The sequence below is a fragment of the Leuresthes tenuis genome, unplaced genomic scaffold (assembly GCF_036924035.1).
Source record: "Leuresthes tenuis unplaced genomic scaffold, fLeuTen1.0.hap1 SCAF_6, whole genome shotgun sequence".
NCBI lineage: Eukaryota > Metazoa > Chordata > Actinopteri > Atheriniformes > Atherinopsidae > Leuresthes > Leuresthes tenuis.
The window spans coordinates 11,271,484-11,291,190 of NW_027325360.1; the positions used below are offsets into that span (position 1 = coordinate 11,271,484).

The window sequence follows — 19,707 nt, forward strand, 5'->3', positions numbered from 1 at the left end:
AAAGTATTCACTGCTGTGTGCAAGGTGCCAACTCCAACACCTTAACAATAAGGGTGAAACAATGTGGTGTATTGAGGCCTGGTCAGTGCCTTGTTCTGGCCATAACCATACTTGGGCAAGAGTTGGTGCAGATGTTCATAAAGTGGGCTATAAACTGCCCCTTGTAGGAGAGTTTAAAGAGCGTACAAATTATAATCTGTTCACATTTTCATCCGCTGTTATTCTACATCAAATACTCACATTCTTCTCAGCAGAGTTTTCTCCATTTACGTCAGGATACAGTGCTGAAAGAGACAGAGCCATACAGCAGCCATTACGCTTCAAAAAAGACTCCAGTGAGCACAGATGTTAGTCGGTTTTTAATGATAGCATGTAAAGTCTTACTTTTGTTTTCTTTTCATAACCTCAAGGGATTTTTACTGTGTTGCCTTGATCTCCTTTCTTTTTATTTTACAACCATCCCAGTGCATCCCAGATCAAAGGACAGACTATGACTGCCAACCAAAAACATAGCAGCGAAAGACTGTTTGGTTGGTTTGATTTATGGCTTGGGGTCATGAAAATGGAAAGGAATGAAATGTAAACTGGAAAAGGTTGGCATGGTTGGGAACAAAAAACGAGAGACAACACAAGCCATGAGAGGTACATGAGAAAACGCATGGTCTAAAACACATGAACATGCAAATTTATAGCCTCCTTAGACCTGACAATTCATTTTTGGGCTGAGACCTCTAAGTTGAGAACCATTTATGAAATCTCTTTAAGTCCAACAGAACAATGAAGAGGACATCTTTGCATTTTATTGATGTCACAGTTTCGGGGATGGACTTGTCACAGTAGCAGACATTGCATTTTCCACATTTTTAAAAGGAAAATTGAGGTCATTAGTCAATTCTGTGCAGATACTCTTTTTTGACAACAATCGGTTTGTTTCCTCAAAATAAGAGTCTTTAATATAGCAGAATTTCAACAATGTATAGAAATTTTAACCTTTCGAAAAACTATTTAAACTGAAAGTATTTGTAGTGGACAGCAGGACTTGTTACTTTGTGCAGCAGAAGGATGGATGAGAAAGAAAGGATTTTATTCAGAAATGATGCAGAAGAATCAGACATAGATGCAGGAGGGCCAGACAGTATAAGTTGAAGGTGAAAGTTCAAAACAGGATACAACTTTTGAGGGATCTGACTAGGGGCAAACTGGTAAAAACTCATTGTCCATTGTTTTGTAATCTACTGACCTTATTGGTTCATGTAAATCATTATACAGTATATTTACTAATAGTACAATGAGCTATACCTCTTCTGTTTCACTAAATTCAGTTTAAATTCCACTGTACATAAGAATACTTTACTGGATGACACTGGGCAAAACGCAGGCTTTCTGGTTACTTTAACCAGGTTTTGCTTAAAAATGAACAGAAATTCACACGAAAATTGTGAGAAAATCCTTGTCCTATGCTATCATATTCTTCAATCTGCAAGATCCAATTTTCACTAAAAGGGACGTGATAAAAATTAAATGAATAACACTGTCAATCTGTAACATGTTTGTTGCAATCGCGTTATTTGAAATATTTAAATATAACGTTCAAAAGCTTTTATTTTCTGGGTCTCAGACAAATCTAAACACAATCCCTCAAGTTCACTGTGCTGTCAGCCTGATATCAGGACCCACAGTCCCTGTTACAGATAATGTCAGTTTGTTCAAATGAGCCTAGAAAAATGAACAAGAGGTTTGCAAGAGTTTAAACTGTACTGGGCTTAATATTATATGTGTAAGAATGCCAACTGTGTGGCTCCCTGTCTGTTTATTGGCAGACATCATGGTGTCCTGAAGCCAAATCACATGACATTATAAACTTTTCTCCGAGCACCACCGGGAGGTAGAAATTTTCACTTATACAGAGAAATAACAATCACAACGGAACAGGCACAACATGGAGATGAGGTAGTTTATCTGTTGATCCCAAAACAAATTTCTCTTCAACTTCAAGTGTATGTTGTTTAGTGATAATAAAATGTTTAAAGGCAAATCCAACATGATGAGCACGATAGACTCAGCAAAATATCAAATATGGGTACTTTTTACATGGGATAATATGGGATTATTTACACAGTTTTTTTATCTTTTACTTGTATGTTTTAAATATTTCTTCAAGAGGCCATCACTTTTTCAAACAGTGATAAAAAGCATGAAATCCTAAAATCTATTTGTTAGGTCAAAGAAAACTTTAAATTTTTGGTCAAAACTAACGTCATTAATCAATCAACAAACTGACAATTTCTTCATACAGCTCGCTTGTTGCCATTTTTTTAAATGGCTTGCAGTACCTCTAAAACTCAGTGGAGGGCAGTCTGTTTCTATTAACAGCAACATGAAACCACCTAGACCTACCAAAAAAAAAAAAAAGGCACATCATTGCAGCATAAAAAAGAGAACTTGTTGTTTAAGTTCAACAAGGCTTCCCATAAAACAGAATTATAGGAAAATATGTGATACCGCTGTCTGCAGGATCATCCACAAGTTCTTCTTTTCCTAAGATTGTCTTCACCCGTTCTCTCCTGAGTGCTTTAATCTGCAAAAAGAAAAGCAGCGTCTTCACAAAATGATTCCATAAACGAACTTTAATAAACCAGATGTGCACTGGGTTTGACATTGGTAGGTGTTTTCTTTAATGTGCTTACTTAAGAACACATTTCTTACTGGCTTTATCTAAACAGGGATGTATATGAAATTAAAAAATATGTTATTCATCTTAAAGGGAAATTATATTTACATTTTATAAAAATTTTAGTACACGTATGTACCAAAAATAGGTACAAACATACATATATATGTATATATGTTTATATACTTTTTTTTGGTCCATTTGCTCAGTGACCTTTGAAAACTTATTCCCACATCACTGATAACTCTTTCTTACCTCGTTAATGAAGTCCTCATCTCTGAGTCTGTTTCTGAGAAGCAGGATGTCAGCATGCCGGCTCTCCTCTGAGCTCCATCCCAGGTTTTGTCGGACGGTCAGAGTCAGGTTCCCCGTGTCATGACAAAACCGCAGCAATCGAGAGCGATCTGCCCACACCTGGGACAAACCTGCTGGAGGCGTGGCGAGAGGGTTGGGTGGGCTGCAGCGTGAAAGGATGGTTAGTTTAAACACAAAAAAAGAAGCATTGAGTAAAGATGCTAAATCTTCTAACAAACACTCAGTAACTCTTGCAGTTATTGGTCTGAAAATATTACATTTACATCCAGAGAAGTACAAAAAAAGTTGCATATGCTTGTTTTTCACAAACATTTCCGCCTGTGGTAGCCATATTGATCCAGTAAAGGCGAGGGCAAACCACCAAATAATACACCTTTCCTGGCTTCCATCTCTTTGATCAGCACTTTTTTACTGGACAATATTTGACATAAGGGGGTGTGTTCAATTTACTATGCATAGCAATTTGGGGTAATTGACTCATTCATTGAGATTTATAAAGGAAAGGCAAGAAGGATACGGCATGTGCACAGTTTAAAACATGTGGATACTTCTATGTGTATGTACTTTTAAAGTTTTGTGAGTATGTCCTGTTCCAGCATGAAAGCTGTGCAGCATTTTATACATGAAGCCCCAGGATTTTCTAAATAATATGCTCTGGATAGACTTAATGATTTCACAGTTGTTGTTTTTTTACAGCAATATTGGACAGGTTTCCTGCAGATCCAAGACAGCCTTTGAGGAGAAGAATTTCATACCAGCTGTGATGCATGGTGGTGGGAATGTTTTGGTCTGAGGGTTGCTTCGCTCTCCTAGGGACTTTGCATATTGTCGTCATTGATTCAAGTACGAAATGGGTATAAAGTTGAACAGAAAGTGGACGTTTCAGAAGGTTAAGGATGCTCAACCCATCAGCAAATCCCCCAAGGAAAGACTCAGAAAGAGGAAATACAAGGTTATGGAATAGCTAGTCCAAACTTAGATTTAAATCCCACTGAAATGTGGTAGGATTTGAAACAGGCAAACTATAATTTATTTCATAAGACAGCAATACAAGCTTGTAATTTTTCCAAGCACTTATACACTTAAATTTAATGCACTTGGTCTTTTTATAGAAAATATCAAATCTATTGATGGTTTTTCCAACAAATGGTGGGAAAATGCACACAGCCTACATTTGCAAGCAGTGTTTTTTATCAATGATAACAAGTTTCAAGAACAAGAATTCAACATATGCACTGGCAGACCTTTCTTTTTATATGCCTGTCTTTACAGTATTTGAGAAATTTAAAGAATGAAAAACGATCTGGGTTTAGGGTTGAATTAAAACTTGAGTTTTCAACATTTTGAAGAAAGCTTTTCTCTCAGTACTCTGTGTGAGAAAGTTCTACATGGAATGTATAATGTTTCAGCAAAACAGTCATTCATTTGTCAGTCTCTCCCTTTAAAGTGCCTTAAGGGAGCTTAAAGTCTTACTGTGAGAGCAGCTCCAGGAGCTCAGTGTTGCCTGCTGTCTTTGCCAGCTGCAGCGGTGTTACTCCCTCTTCGTTCGGCAGATTGACAGCCATCAAACCCCCCGGCTGGCACAGCAACAGCTCTGCAAGACGATACAGACCCCATCGCACAGCCAGATGGAGGAGAGACTCTCTGGGACTGTGCTCTGGAGATGAGGAAAAAATACAACACAATAAAAAAGATCCATCTTCTGATATCAAAAGGCAGGAAGATCTATGACGGCTGCTGCAAGAAGAGGGAATTAAGCCAGAAGAAAAAAAGGAAGTAAAGCACGGTGTTTCAAACCTTATCTTGACAAGAACATCTAATCATTATAATTAAACAATCTTATTTATTATCCTCAGTCTGATCCACTGACCCACATTAAGGCCATGAAATTAGATACTAGCAAAGCAACTATTAACATTGGACATGAATATATTTTTTTCTTAGCTTATTTCACACTAATCAGAAAACACATTTTATTTCCGAACATTTCTTTTAGACTTTTAAGCACTATTCTTTAATAGACTGAATAGTGACAAATTCAAAAAGTCTATGATCAGATAAAATCTTCCATCCATCAATGGGAAGAGAGTGGGGTGGTTGAGAAGCAAGGTACACCCTGAACAGGTCGGCAGTCTATCACAGGCCCACACAAACAGAAACAAATGAGACAAACAACCATGCACGCTCACACTCACTCCAATGATGAATTTAGAACCACCAATTAGCCTAACACGCATGCTTTTGGATGCTGGGAGGAAGGCAGAGTATCCGGGAGAACACGCGCAGCTTTCATGACTAAGGTTTGCTGCAGAGGGTTATTTAACTACACTTACTTTGTATTGTTTGGTAAAGTTTATTAAGAAAAGAACACAATTTTACACAACACAATCATTTGGGATTGATATGGAATTTTGCCAGTGTAAATCAGTATGAGCGTAAGTCGCTTTGGATAAAAGTGTCTGCCAAATGCATAAACATAAACCTAAACATAAATCAGACTGTGTGCCCATTGCTTTAAACTAATCCTTTCTGCGTGTGTTATGAAACCAAATAACGGCAAGAAGTAATAAGCAAGTTTTGCACACATACAGTAGGGTTGACAAGGATTAAACACTTTAAAACATTTAGGATTTCTTGAGCAAAATAGCACATTTGCAGCCACTGGTCAGAATTTTATTTTTAAACTGTATCCTTAATTTTCTGACAGCAGTGAGATTCAATACTTTTTTCCTTTAAACATTCTCAATGTTGACTGTTAAGGAAGAGTTGGAGATTGATAACTGAGGTGTATGAAGCATCAGCAGTGGAGTGATGTCATAAGCATGGTTATCCAATTAACTGCAGACATTGAGAGGGAGACGCTGCGATGAAACAGACTGCCATAACAATATTACTGCAAAATCTAGTTTGTTATTTATGTAAGTGGCCTTACATAAACACTCGGATCACATAAACAGATGGTGGCATCTAGTAAACACGGTGGTCGGCACAACCAGAGACCACACGCATGCACACACACAAACACACAGGCACACTTACTGTCGGAGTTATTAAGCTCTGCCCGGGGTTACTTCCAGATGGAAAGGCTCTATTAATCACATTACATGCGGCTTAATTGGCTTTGATGAATTTGACAGAAGAACACATATGACCATGTTCACTTCCGATTTCAGCCATTTGAGTGCAGAAAATGGGAGTGATGGCAGAAGTTGGTGTGGAGGAAAGCAGGGTTGAAGAGTTCACCCTGCCTGCATAGTACAGGCTTCAGGTTTCCTGTATGTGAGGCTATGACAGAGCCTGCCAAATGCAACTGCTCATAAACTGCTTTTTTGTTTGTTGTCCCTGAGTGGACGAGCACTAAATCCCTCTTCCCTTGTGCGTCAGTTCAATTCAGTTTTTCCCACTTTTAAATATTCCTTCTCATCTACTAATGTACCTGTTCCTGTCTCAGAAAATAATTTGTACTCTTTAAAACATTTAAATATCTGTGCACTTGTTGTAATGTAATAAAAAACAATCTGAGCAGGAATGCCCACTCAGCAAACTAAGCATCCTGTTCTCACCGTCTCCACTGTGATTCCCTAGTACATTCCAATTCGGGGGGATATCCAGATTGGCCATGGCCAGAGCCACTCTACGATCCATAGCCCAGCGAGAGCTCTCCTGGCCCAGACTAAAGAGACTGCTCAGCTCCTTGTGATCAGTGGAGCTCAGACAATGTCCATGGATTACCAGGTGTTCTGCCAGGTCCTGAAAATAAATAAGTTATAGATAGGATCGAATCAGTACTAAATGGAAAGTCATAGAGAAGGTCAAACTACTGCGTTTGTGTTTCATTTGAACTAAGGACTCTTTTTTCTTTTCTATCTGCAAAATACATGTGTTGAGAATTTCCATCAGTGAATCAGTTTGAATTTATAATTTACCCGTTTCATCCCTTTAGAAAAGTACATTTTCCTGAGAAAACTAAATATTACACATTGTAAAGACGAATGTTTTGTTTAGCACACACACAAAAATAATCTGTGTAGCAACCTGTTATTTCTATGGTAAAGATATACTATCCTAGGTGTAATGTACAGCTTGAAATATTCTGTGTTTGTGTTGCTTACCTGAGCATCATCAGTTACATACTCTAATGAAGCCCCGCCCACCCATATGAGAGGCATGGTTTTAGAGCACAGATAGGCCTGGACAGAGACCATCTCAGCCAGGTTATGTCCTAAAAAGACAAAACAAAATCCAGACTTTGTATATATTTCTGTCTGATGAAAAAGAGCTGAGGTTCATATGGCCTAAGCTGCTGTTGTACCACATATAAGGAGAGCAAGTATTGAACTTTTTGGGAGCGGGGGTCCTGAAAGAGACAAGAGCTAAAGCAGAGCACTTCCTGCAGAGTATAACAAGAGGCGCTGCAGCAATGCATGTTGAGAAAAAACAATTAGATCTTTGAAATAACGCATCTAAAATCTCTTCCGGTGAACTCCCAAAATAAAATAGTGAACCTGTAAATTAGCATGCTATGGGCTCTTTAAGGACCAATATTCAGTCCAGGATCTTATCGTGTGCTTCAAAAAAATCCCAGATTTACCTTTTCATACAGACGGAAATGTCTTCTCACTTTTTTGATTAGGATGAACACTTTATTGTATTAGTCAATCAAAAATACAGGCTCCAAAGAACTGACAGTTGTCTGTGTCAAACCCTTAGAGAGGCTAAGTGATGTTGACGTAATGTTCAAGGAGACGCTTCCCTTCTGAGAGGAGGCTGATGAGATTGGGTGCCATTCTAGACCTCAAATCATTGATGCATGCATATGTTTGTGTGTGAAAAACTCCAATGGTGTGGTTTCTTATACAGTGTAACAACATACCACGGACAAGAGTGGAATCTGAGACTAGCAAAGTCAAATACTCCTAAGGACATGAAAACATATACTCAATCAAGATCATACATGCACGTCTACATACCAGGTACGATAAAGCAGAGCATGACATCACTCTGAGCCCTGGTTATATGGACCAGCGTGGATCCTTCCAAAACAACATAGACCTCAGCATCCTCTGGCACTGAGTCTAAACCCTCCAGTAATGCAAATACCTTTGCCTCGCCCTGAGATGAAGAGAGGTGAGAGAGGTTGAGAGGAAAATAAACGGGCAAGATGCTCCAGAGAAAAGCACTGATATGTTCCTAAGTATATTGGCTCAGGTTAGAGTTAAACTTTATTCTGATGCAGAAATTCACCATTTCTCTAAAGTACAGCAAATCCCCTGACAGCATTCCTTAAGGGTACAATAAAACATACCCCCCCTCAATAAAAACAGGAATGCCTCAGTGTGTCTTCTGCAAAGACCTGCCCTGATCCCAACAAGCTAGAATGCTTTCAGCTTCTCCTCTGAGGCAACAGATTGGTAAAGTACCTGAGTTGTAATACCACTGAACAAGCAATAAAATGAAAAAAAAAAAAAAAAAAATATGACAGCAGACTTTAATTAATCTGCAAAGTGGTCTAAAACGAAGACTCTTCTATCTGAAAAATGGGATTTTCATATCTCAGTTTGGCACAGACATCTCAAACACATCTCTTAAGATTACAGAACTTGCAGAAGATAAAATAAACACGTGTTCTTTTTGTTAGTCAGGATACTACATGGTACACACAAAAACAGCACATATTTACCACATAATTACATTATGTGTTGATAAGCCAACAAAGCATAAAGATATGTGATAAAAGTTGTAAAATACTGATACACTATCATGCTGAGCAACTTCTACTCAGAGATGTGCTTGCACACACCTGAGAAAGAAAAGTCAAACCTTCACTCTTTTACTACCAGTTTGGATACCAGATTGACTCAACCTGCCAGCCAGCATTTATATGACATGCCCTAAAAAAACAGGCTTAAGTATTGGTTACCTCTAATCCTTGTTTATACATTGACTGACATGACTTGATAGCTGAGAGGTCAGTGGGTTTTAATAAATGCTTTTGAGGGTGTCTGTGTTTGTGGATTCTTGCATATGGTGTGTTCGATTGCTACGTTCTGTGTATTTGTATAACATGCTGTGAGTTTGCAGTGGGTTTTAAGGCTGCTAATTCAGCAAGGTCTCTGTAGAGAAAGATATACAGGTCAAATTTGATACACGGGTAAAATAAAGGTTAAATTACATTCATAATAATATTATATTAAAAAAAACAGATGGTATGAGCTTTCAATGCTGGATACAAAAGTTTTCTATGTAGACTGGAAACAACTAACTTGTTACAAGAGCAGTAAGCTCACGTGTAATTTGTTCTATTTTCTTGTAAAAGAAGCAATAAAGAGAATTCAAAGTTAAAAAAGTGTTTTTCCTACTCAGTCAGTGGTGCCCCTTTGCATCCCCTCTGACCTTGCAGCAGCAGCAGTGTGGGACTCTGTCAGAGGAGCATTGAACTTTGGCCAAACTCGCTTCATTGGCAGCGCCTGTGAAGGTGTGTATATAATATTTGCCTGGAGAAGCTTCCAGGGGATTACTTCTCTTACTGCTGCAACCCACCATGCTCTTTTATTTGAAGAGATTTGGCAAGATTTTTCAATTTTGTTTGGTTGCTTTATAATTAAAATCCTCCTTTTGTCTTTCTTTTTTTCTTTTTTTTTAACTCTGTCTTGGTCTTGATGTGACCCAACAAGCTGGGCCATAACACAGCTTTACATTGTAGCCTGCCACAAACACATGGTATCCATACACTGAGATGCACAGCCAAGCATAACTGACATCCTTTCACTTTCTGAAATACAGCCAATCTTAATGTGTGGCCAAATCAGCAAACCAAGTCAGAACCAAGTAGAACGCAGCCAGAGAGAGCCACTGCCAACTCGCTGCATCTATGAAGCCATCTAATGAGGGTGGTACGCATAACAGAATATTCATCTTATGCAAGCTCACTTTTAAAAAACGCACACTAATCCTTAAGTGCACATTGTTTCTTTAGAGCTTTTAGTTTTTTTTACATAAATGACTGCATAGTGCAGAAATATGACAGAACCTTAAGGCAAAAACTAAAACTTTTACTTTCAGTCCACCAACAAGAAAAAACAAAACAAAAGCCACACAAGCCCATTAATAAAGCTGCCACCCTTCATCATATCAATTTGTCCACCTACAGTGGCCTCAATAGATGACAGTATTGAGGCCACAAGACACAACGTGTGGGTTATTCTTGGAAGCATATCAAACAAGTGACTGGGGACAGGAATAGAGGAAGGAGACAGGCTGAAGGAAGAAGGTACAGCAAAAATATTGCATATAAAGTTTAATACAGATTGGTGTTGGATGGCTCAGAGCAGGCATTTGTATTCTTTGGAGATCTATTTATTAATCTCGTACGACCTTAACATCTGACCTAATTTTTTTATGCAGTAAACGAAGAAGCTTTTCCTGTGTACTTCTCTGTCTCGGATAGCGAGACTGGGAATAATTCTGTCTCAGTTTCTCTCTGGCTCACTTGATCCAGCACTGAAGTTTGCCTATTCTGTCTTTAATCCCTGACATTTATTCTTTAATAGAGAGAAAATCATTTTTCCCACAAATCTAACATGTCCTCTCATTAAAACACACTGTTGTGTGATTGACCATGTGGTGACTACAAATTTTGTCACGCTCACTAGATGAAAGGCGGGACATAATAAAGAGTAAGGTTCACTTTAGGCTTAGAGAGAATGGATTCAAACTGACTTTGAAACTCAAAACAGTGGATGTTACATGCGCTGACATGGTGTGACAGTGTGGCCATATGGTACTTTTTACTTTGACCACCAGCAAGAAAAAGATGCCCATAAACTATTCTGTGGATATGTTTACATACAACTTGGACAGACAACACACAAACCCCATATTTTAATTGAGAAAGAGTAAAATGACAACAAGAGGGATTTTTTTTTTTTTGCCTTTGTGCATGTTCAGAATGGGGAGTTGATTCGAAGAGATGTTTTGATTAATGAATTTGATTTGGTGCTATATAAATCAAACAGAATTGAAACAGTATCTTGTGACAGTAGCAGTTGTAGGTTTAAGAAAATATCTTATTTAAGTACAAGCACTGGTATTGCTATCAAAGCTGCTGAAAGAATTCTGTCCCACCTTAAGATGAAACACAATAACTATCTGCAGATAAACATTACCTTCTAAACTTTAGCACGACAGCATAGTGACTGCAAACACTGCTGTCTGCAATGCCTCAAGGATCACTGGCAAGGCTATGAACTGGGATCGTTTCAAAACTGGCCAAAAATGTATCCCCTGCCTTTATAAATTTGCTGTTCCTCAAAGAGCAGACCGGTGCGGGTAATACAAGCACATCTGAGGTGTTTCATTACACAGAATGGGCAGAATGGAGTGTCCGCATTATGTGTTTGATATCCTTTAAGTAACCTTGAGTAAAAGGAAAAGAAATAAACATTCAAAACATGACAAATTTGAAAGCATTCAATTGAACACAGTGAGGAATGCAGCCCCACTTTGATCTTTAAAGCAGCACTAGTACTCAGTATTTGCTAACCTTGTCAAGATGCCCAAACTGAAACCAGTAACAATTATTTGACCACAGTCCTGCCCTGTTTGACTGCAGCTAAATCACACAGATCCATTCAAAAGCATAAAACTAGAAACACCACAAATCAAATTAATAGCAAACACGAGCTTTTTTCCAACTTTGAGTGAGCAATGCAAATGAAAAACATCACTGTTAATGAATCACAGGGTTACTGATTTGCTCGTACTCTAAACAAATGCCAAGTTGGTATTGTCAGTGCTGAGCTGATTAATAACTTTTTTTTTCTTTTTATTTACTATGAACATTTAAGCGTTGAAGTTGCCCAACAGCAAAACATGGAAACGTTTAATTCAAAGACCCGAAGAGTTAATCAAAACATCAGTGTGCAGGTCCTATGTAATGTCAGTGATCTTGATGAAACTGCGTGCACACACCGACACATCAACGATGGTCTGGCCCGGAGTGAAAAAACGTCTGCCACATGACATACTTTTTTTTTTATGAGTGCACTGATTTCTGATTGCCTTCCAAACTCAATTTGCAGATATATTCCACAGGGATAACTAACTATTGAGATTAATTGGAGACGCTGATCTCGAACCACAAATGACGGCAGATACTTACATACAGTGGCACTCTCCTCCTGCTCAGCTCCATCTGCACAGCAACTACAGGGAAAGACAAATATCGAAAGAAAGAATTATAGAAACAAAAAGTAGAGGAAAAAAACACACTCAGCTTAATCATGTGACTCCTCATTATTTCGTTGGTTATTTGGGTATTTCATCTGATCCTGAAGAGATTATCAAACCTTTCATGTTCCAAGCAGTCAGGGGTTCATCGGATGAGACGGGATAATCTTTTGATCACAAGAATGTGAATAATGATTTTAATGATGATGCTCTCTGCCTCGCTGGGTGAATAGGGTAGTAGAAGACCAAATGTTGCGAAATCTGATATGCAGACAGTATAATAATGTATGCGCGCGCCCGCGTGCAGAAGTAGCAAATCGATTGAATTTAAATGCTGCAGGGTTCAGGTCTGCTCTTTATCAGAAGCCACTTCCTAAACTGGACTCAACAGCCAGATCTTCACATACTACAGCAATCACTAGACCATTTCCTGTGCAGTACCACTGACTGTAGTCATAATAACGTACTCGGGAAAATAATAAAGAAAATATCTCTTAACCAAAACTAATTAACCAGAGAGGAGGATTTTGCAGGTGAGCTAGTTTATGACACAGCAAAAGTGCCCAGCTGTGATACCAGTGGGTATGTTGTGGATGAATAGCAAATACTGCAATCTAGCTCTAAATTGATATAGAGGTTTTTTTTTCATTGTCTTGAAGTTTCAAAATTGTACTTTCATGCAAGCCTGTTTAGCAAAAGATGAGGGGCTCTTATCATACGTCATAAAGTATTAAAAAATATTTAATATACTTACCTTAACAGGAGCTCAAACTCCGGCAGTTAAAACCTAACGATGCGTTTGAATGTTTCCCCCCAAAATAGCCTTATATAATATAAATATATACAATAATAGAAAATACTTCGGATTCATCCCCCTTCTGCTAAATTCTAATTCAAGCAGTGAGGCGACAAGTTGTCAGGGCCTGCTATTCGCCGCCAGAGTCTCAGCCTCCACTGACACAGTATCACCTTCTTCTGTGTTGATGCTTTCTGTCTTCCGTCTGGTCAGTGAAAATTCCTCCCTAAATCAGAAAGTTATCGGTTTCCTCAAGGATACAGCGACCTCCCATGGAAGATGAGAAAAGTGACAAAACCCAAATAAATAGTGGAAATTTACCACATGAAATCATTTCATCCGTCTTATATAAAAAAAAAAAAAAGTAATTTCAAAACAAATGTGTCCAGTCAGATTTAATATGACAAATACTGATTTAATTATGCTTACAAAACAATCCCGAAGTATTATGAAAAACACAAGGCAGGCATTCACAGAGAAATTGTTCAAACACTCATGGGCACACGCTCACATTTACAATAGTAATTACAAAACTTCCGATAAAAGCAATTCTTTACATCCACACATTCAAAAATTCCTCATACAGTAAATACACGTCCTCTCTGCTGTTCGCTGTGTCATCGGTGGTCTTACATCGGTGTAGGTTAGAGCGAGATTGGATCAGCCGGAGGAACGTCTTGCTGTTATTGGTTGATATGTTCAGCAAGAAGGATGCTCTACTGTGATTGGTTGATACGACTTTAGCATTTTCGACTTTAACAATGCCAGTTCTCCAAATTGGGATTCTAATATAGAAATTATAAGTTTCAAATTTCAGGGATTTAAACGATCACAATTCGAGGTTATTCATACCATTTGCTTGGGGAAAAAAAAAATTAAAAGGCAACTCATCATTTATACTCTCAAACAACCATTCACAACAGAAAAGAGTATTTCTCCAGCTGATTGAATCTGGCACAAACCATACAGAACATGCTCAGTTTGCCACATCTGCTTGGGATCCTGCTTCATAAGATCATCACATGACAAGTGTATGGATGTCACATTGTTACGTGACAGATTACGAATTTAAAATAGGATGTTTCTATTATGCAACTGTACCGAAAAATATTTCTGTTTTAAATTCTGCATTCAAATTTGTGCTCGGCGTTGAGGTACCACTGCATGTCCAGAAAAAGCGCTAGTTCCTTCTTTATTAGAAAAAGAAACCAATTGAAAAAATTAAATAAAATAAAATACTGCAGCAGCCTGCAACAAGAGGAAAACTCTGTTGTGCCTCCAGCTTTCAGATCTCACACCACCTGCCTTCTAAAAACAGTATTTTAATTTCATTTCAGCACAAAGCAACGTTAGATACTAACAATGATTCACTCAATGGACATGTATGTCATTTCTGCAAGCTTTCCTGGATCAAAAACAGAGCAGCTGCCAAAAACAACTCATCAACAGTCCTGGTATCCAATAGCAAAGCCTGTTAGAGGACTCGTCTTTAAATGCAGGACCCCATGCAGATCTGGTGCCTGCACATGTTGTGTCAGGAAATTTGTGTTGGGCATTTCAAAAACTAATTTCAAAGCATTTTTCCCCCTTAAAAGACTCAGGTGACCTGAAGCTGAGGTCTTGATGTACTTGCTTCGCCCTGAGCCAGGCCATTAGACCTGTTGATACCAGAGCATGGTACTTCCTTCCGAGGGAGGGAGAAGGCAAACATTGTGTCCAACATGCCCAGGACCTTCAGGAGCTCCTTCTGGTACTCGAGCTCGTCCTCCATCAGCGCCTGAAGACGCAGCAGCTGTCGGTCCACGATTGGCGACTGGCCGATTACCGACTGGTAGGTTTCCAGGATAATCTCGGCTGCCGTTATGAGGACAGGAGCAAACCTGGCGTTGACCAAGTTACTGTAGAAGAAACAGGAAAAAAAATGACGTGAATATTTGCAACCGCTGATCATCACACGAAACGTTTAAGAAGACGTTAAAGCGATGGATCAAAACATTATGAGCCAACTCTGCACAATAAAGTGCCGGTTGCACCACCACTGAAGTCTACCAGAGTTATGGAGTCTTATGCACTTCTTACCCAATGAGGAAGTTGAGTAACCGAGAGAGCTCCTGCTCATTCCTCCCTGCCAGCGCGTTCTTCAGCGTTCCTCTCCGGTCAAGCTCCTTTATGACAGCCACCGTGACCTCTGGCTTTTTTTGTCTTGTCCATGTCTGTGAACAAAATGAAACAAACTTGTAAGTTTCTCAATGCAAACTGCGCTGCCACTTTTTAATGTTCGTGTTATTCCACACGGTGCGCCGCAGCAATAAAAAAGTAGCGTGTATCATCTATTGAAAATCGAAGGAAATGCATTCAAACGAAACCACCTGATAAACTTCACTGCTCATGCTTTAAATGTGCGAAAGGGTTACCTGCAGGGCGGCATCAAAAGCTTTAGATGCATTAAATTTCTTGAGCTGCTTGTCATATTTAGCCAAATGCTGTTTCACTGGTTTACTGACAAGATAATCACCCTGAAAAAAAAAAGTGAAGTAAAGGAAAAAATGGTGAGAAAGACAAACAATCTCATATACACAAAGAAAATACTATCATGAAAACAGTTTGCAGAAATTTAAGGCTCAAGCTGCAGTTTGTCTTTTGTAACAGTCTCCCAAAATGCATTTCTTAGGGGACTATTAAAGGAACGGACCACATGCAGTCTGCGTTTGACTGACTGACCTGTTTTGGGACATAGTTCTTTCCCTTCACAAAAACCCGATAAGATGGTCGCCGCCTCTGCTGGCTACTTATTTCCTTTGAGTCTTCAGGGCTTTTCCTGTGTTTGATGCTCAGAATGCTGTTGGTCATACCCACGACAATGGACTCATCATCAGGCTGAGGGGAAAAGAATTTAAATATATATATATTCTTAGTTTTACTGTAAGACAATATGCATGCTTAAAAAATAATAATAAAATGGTGTCTTGTTTCATATTCTTCTGATAGAAATCACTGACAGCATTAACTACTTCAGGTGGCTGCAGCAGAATGGATCTATTACTTTGCGGTCTCATCATTTATGTTTTGTATCACAGTTCCCTCTCAGTGCACATCACCGTGAGCCACTTCCCATTTTCAGGGACTATAATCAACACAGCGTAGTTGTTTCATACTCAGTCTTTGTTTAAATGGGAAAATGCAACAAAGTTCATTTCTTACAGCCAAAGCCAGACTGAGGACAGCAGCAGCATAGTCAAAGTTGTGGACCACTTTGTAGTTGGTTGTGTTGTACACCTTTACGTGCCTGAAAGACAAAGAAAAGCTCTGCATTAGATGGGATTCATTCATTCCTCCTTTATATGTAGAGGGTGTTACCAACGAGAACCCTTTCACTCTCTGTCAAGGACACCTTGTGCACACGGGACATTTTATTCAACAGTGGACACAACAGCCCCAGATTTTTAAAACTTTCCTGTCACCTTACCTGTCCAGAGAGGCCGACAGCAGTCTCTGACCATTGCTGCTGAGAGCCAAACAGGTGACTGTTTTATGATGGTTTCTTAAAGACACCAGGGGCTGGCCTCCTTTTAGTAGATCCCATACTTTGACGTAGCGTCCCCCTTAAAAACAGAGATAAAGAACATTTTGATTTACGATTTTTTTTTCCTTCTTAAAATTCTTATGTTTGTTCAAAAGAATATATTGAACTGTATTCCCCATTCTGACTGACACCATCGTGCTCCTTTGAAAATGGATACAGGCAAACTTATCAATCACATGTTGTCGTTGCCCAAAAGTATAAAGTATACCTACTTTATAATCCATTTTACTCCAAACAAGGTCAGAACTAAACAACATGCTCCATTTAACAAGACTTGAAACTAGATACAGAGATGCACAAAGGAGCTACACTGTCTATTGAGGGAGAGAAGTTGAGAGAGAAGTTGAGTCACCAAAGATCCGATGTCCTTTTGCAACCATGCGTGACCCTACTGCTGATTAAAATACAATGGCTGCATATAACAGATGTACATAGCAACAGAAATGTCACACGTTAGAATGTTGCTGCCTGACAAACTGAACATATCCAACTTTTGTTGATATTAAACAACCAACACGCTTAAGCTGAATCATTAAAACCAGGTTAGTCGTTTTGGTTCAGATTTCCAGTTTGGTCTGGTACGAAGTCAACATATTTTCTGCATGTGTTCTTCGAACATGATGATCATAAGGCTGCCAACCTGCAGAGACGAGGAGTCCCTCTGAGGGATAGAGGAGGACACTCTCCACGGGCTGGCCGTGATCCATCGTCATCACACTCTTATCCACTCTGGCATCAAATACTTTCAGCGAGTGGTCATATGACCCTAGAAGAAAAACACAAAAGGTTGGTCACAGAAATACCCCCCCCCCCCCCTTTCTTTTTTCAGTTTCAGTTTCAAATTAGAAGTTACCTTGAATCCACCAAATATTAACGCTAATGGGACAAAAGGTTAACTTCCCGTTATCCCCACACCATTTACAATGAGCTTCTGTCTCACCAGTAATGAAGAGATCTCTGTTGAGTTTGCTCGTAACACCGCAGCGGATGTAATCTGTGTGTTCTCGGTAGGAGGTGAGCTCAGCTGCATTTGGGATGTCCCAAAGTCGGCAGGTGTAGTCATCCGACCCTGTGAGGATCTGGTAGCGATCTGATGTGAAGTCTGTGACGTGCACAGCCCTGAGAGACAGTTTTTTTGTTGTTATTTTTAATTTACTCTTCATCACCAAACATTTATAAAGGCAGCTTTACAAGTTGTCAGAATTCTTGAGATCATCATAAAATTCAGTCGATGGATCACTCAAGAGATCATCATTCAACTATACTAGAAGTATCAAGACAAATCCAACCTTTTTCATTACATGGACAAGGACTTGAAAGCAAACAGAAATAAAGTTCACTTTCTATTAGCAACACTGTTTTGCAGCCCTGTCCAGAAGCTGTGACACTCCCCACATTCCCTTTGTTAAAGAATCCCTGTAACTTTATCAACATAACCCCTGCAGGGACAGGCGAAATCTACTCACGGCCCCAGATTTCAGCCTGGAACACAACAACTAGAACAGTGCCAGGTGTGACGCTTACTTCGTGTGGCCCTTGAACATCCTGAGTGCCACCTTGCCACTGACATCAAACAGCCGGACTACAGAGTCCTCACATCCTGCAACGAGCAGCTGACCGTCTGACCTGAACCTGCCACAGTATGCAGTGTCCTTGAATCTAGTAAATGTTTTGACAGGCTCCTGGGAGAACGGCCCGTAGACGTGTATCTGTAGAGGAACAAATGTTGGAACAAGAAGGAGTGAACAGATGCTTCCTTTTTTTTTTTTTAATACCCAATCACTCATTAGATACTGAATTGATTAAAACCAGAACCATGGATCAAGACAACTGGTTCACGATTAGTTAATGATTTCTGCATCGGACTCCACAGGCAGTGTGCAGACAAGCACCTGCATTCATGGAAGCAAAGACAACTCACTCGAGTGAATGCCGTAACAGCAAAGTTATGTGGAGTCGCGGGGGAGAAGTCGATGCTTGAGACTGCTCCAAATTCTTTTATCTGGACCGGAGCCTGTGGAAAGGGAAACAGAGAAGACACGGCTCAGAAAAACTCATTTTGCACTACTTGCAATTCTAAAATAATTAATTGAACGGGATATTTTTTTCATATTCAATGGAGCACTCAGCAGAAGCGACTAACCTTGTAGTTTTTCCAGTACAGTGTGTCTTGCGTGACTTTCTCTCCAAGTTTTGGATAAACTGGAATTTTTGTGGGTTTAAATGAAGCCATCTCAGCAGTGACTGCAGGACGGCCTATAGAAGCGAGGACGCAGCAGGCAGGAATACAAACGTACACAAAAGTTACTACTGGGATCGTTAGCCCGGGTGCTTCTATAAACAGGCAGATAAAACATCATTCCAACTCAGTGATCTTCCCTCTGCATGACAAATATATGCACGGATGATGTGAAACCATGCAAAAAAAAATTTTGACACTGTCAGACTGACTGGAAATGGGTGATTACTGTTAAACTACGCAAGGCAAAATAAAAGTAACGAGCCAGCTTTATAGGCTAAAACAAATCTTTATCGATTACAGCTAAGTCAACTTAAAAAGTGTAGTTCAATAGCTGAAGCAGCAACGACAAAACCAACCAAGCTAAATTAATCTCACTCAAGTTTTGGATTGTTCATAAACAAATCAAGAAAACCCGTAGTCCATCTTTTCTTAAAAGGCAACAAAGTATTTGATGTTACTGGTATGAAAAAAACTAAAGTTGCCCAACGTGCTCACGACAACACAATTAGCCAGCACACTGCGCTCCGGCCGGTTAGCATCGCGGCTAAACTGCGCTCTGATAATTCTCACCTTTACAGAGAAAGATCCTGGAGTGTAGACTTATTGTTCTTGTATGTACAATGTGCTATTTTTTTCTATGATACAGATATAAGTTGTTCGAGTAAACGAAAACTTTCTCATTTTATCGGATGATCACGTTGCCTCTCGGCACGCAGGAGGACGCCATGACAGTAAACGTAACTACTTCTTCGTTCTCTATACGCAGCGATGGCTTGTTGCTGCCCCCTGCAGTCTGGATTGCTCTATTTCAGGACACTCGAAAATAGCCGAAGTGAACGTGAAAAGTCCGTCAGTTTCTTAACTTACCGAAC

The 19,707-nt window shown here is 39.4% G+C and overlaps 2 protein-coding genes across 2 annotated transcripts in view; both read right to left on the reverse strand.

Annotated features, from left to right (window-relative positions):
- LOC140309016 (rho guanine nucleotide exchange factor 28-like) overlaps positions 1–6,921 on the reverse strand; it is a 33,082-nt gene extending 26,161 nt beyond the window's left edge. The window contains exons 1-6 of the mRNA XM_072386855.1: positions 6,913–6,921; positions 6,550–6,736; positions 4,460–4,643; positions 2,927–3,128; positions 2,503–2,578; positions 241–284 (exon numbers count right to left, since the gene is read on the reverse strand). Coding sequence (XP_072242956.1) covers positions 241–284; positions 2,503–2,578; positions 2,927–3,128; positions 4,460–4,643; positions 6,550–6,736; positions 6,913–6,921 — 702 coding nt within the window. The remainder of the gene's footprint in view (positions 1–240; positions 285–2,502; positions 2,579–2,926; positions 3,129–4,459; positions 4,644–6,549; positions 6,737–6,912) is intronic.
- Positions 6,922–13,378: 6,457 nt separating this feature from the next.
- utp15 (UTP15 small subunit processome component) lies at positions 13,379–19,606 on the reverse strand. The gene is made up of 12 exons (XM_072387561.1): positions 19,406–19,606; positions 18,737–18,849; positions 18,515–18,607; positions 18,118–18,302; positions 17,534–17,712; positions 17,234–17,359; positions 16,477–16,612; positions 16,212–16,296; positions 15,732–15,887; positions 15,425–15,526; positions 15,090–15,223; positions 13,379–14,908 (listed from the first exon to the last, which is right to left on the reverse strand). Exons 2-12 carry the CDS (start codon positions 18,824–18,826, stop codon positions 14,608–14,610), a joined length of 1,587 nt encoding a protein of 528 aa, XP_072243662.1. The 5' UTR covers positions 18,827–18,849; positions 19,406–19,606; the 3' UTR covers positions 13,379–14,607.
- Positions 19,607–19,707: the final 101 nt, after the last annotated feature.

Bases quoted from the DNA above. Each gene is read 5' to 3' on its own strand.
- utp15 (XM_072387561.1), bottom strand. From the start codon at position 18,826: ATGGCTTCATTTAAACCCACAAAAATTCCAGTTTATCCAAAACTTGGA. The intron at 17,713-18,117 runs GTAAGCGTCACA...ACTGTCTCTCAG, and splicing joins ATGTTCAAGGGCCACACGAA to GGCTGTGCACGTCACAGACT. The intron at 15,527-15,731 runs GTCAGTCAGTCA...TTTTTTTTTCAG, and splicing joins AGAACTATGTCCCAAAACAG to GGTGATTATCTTGTCAGTAA.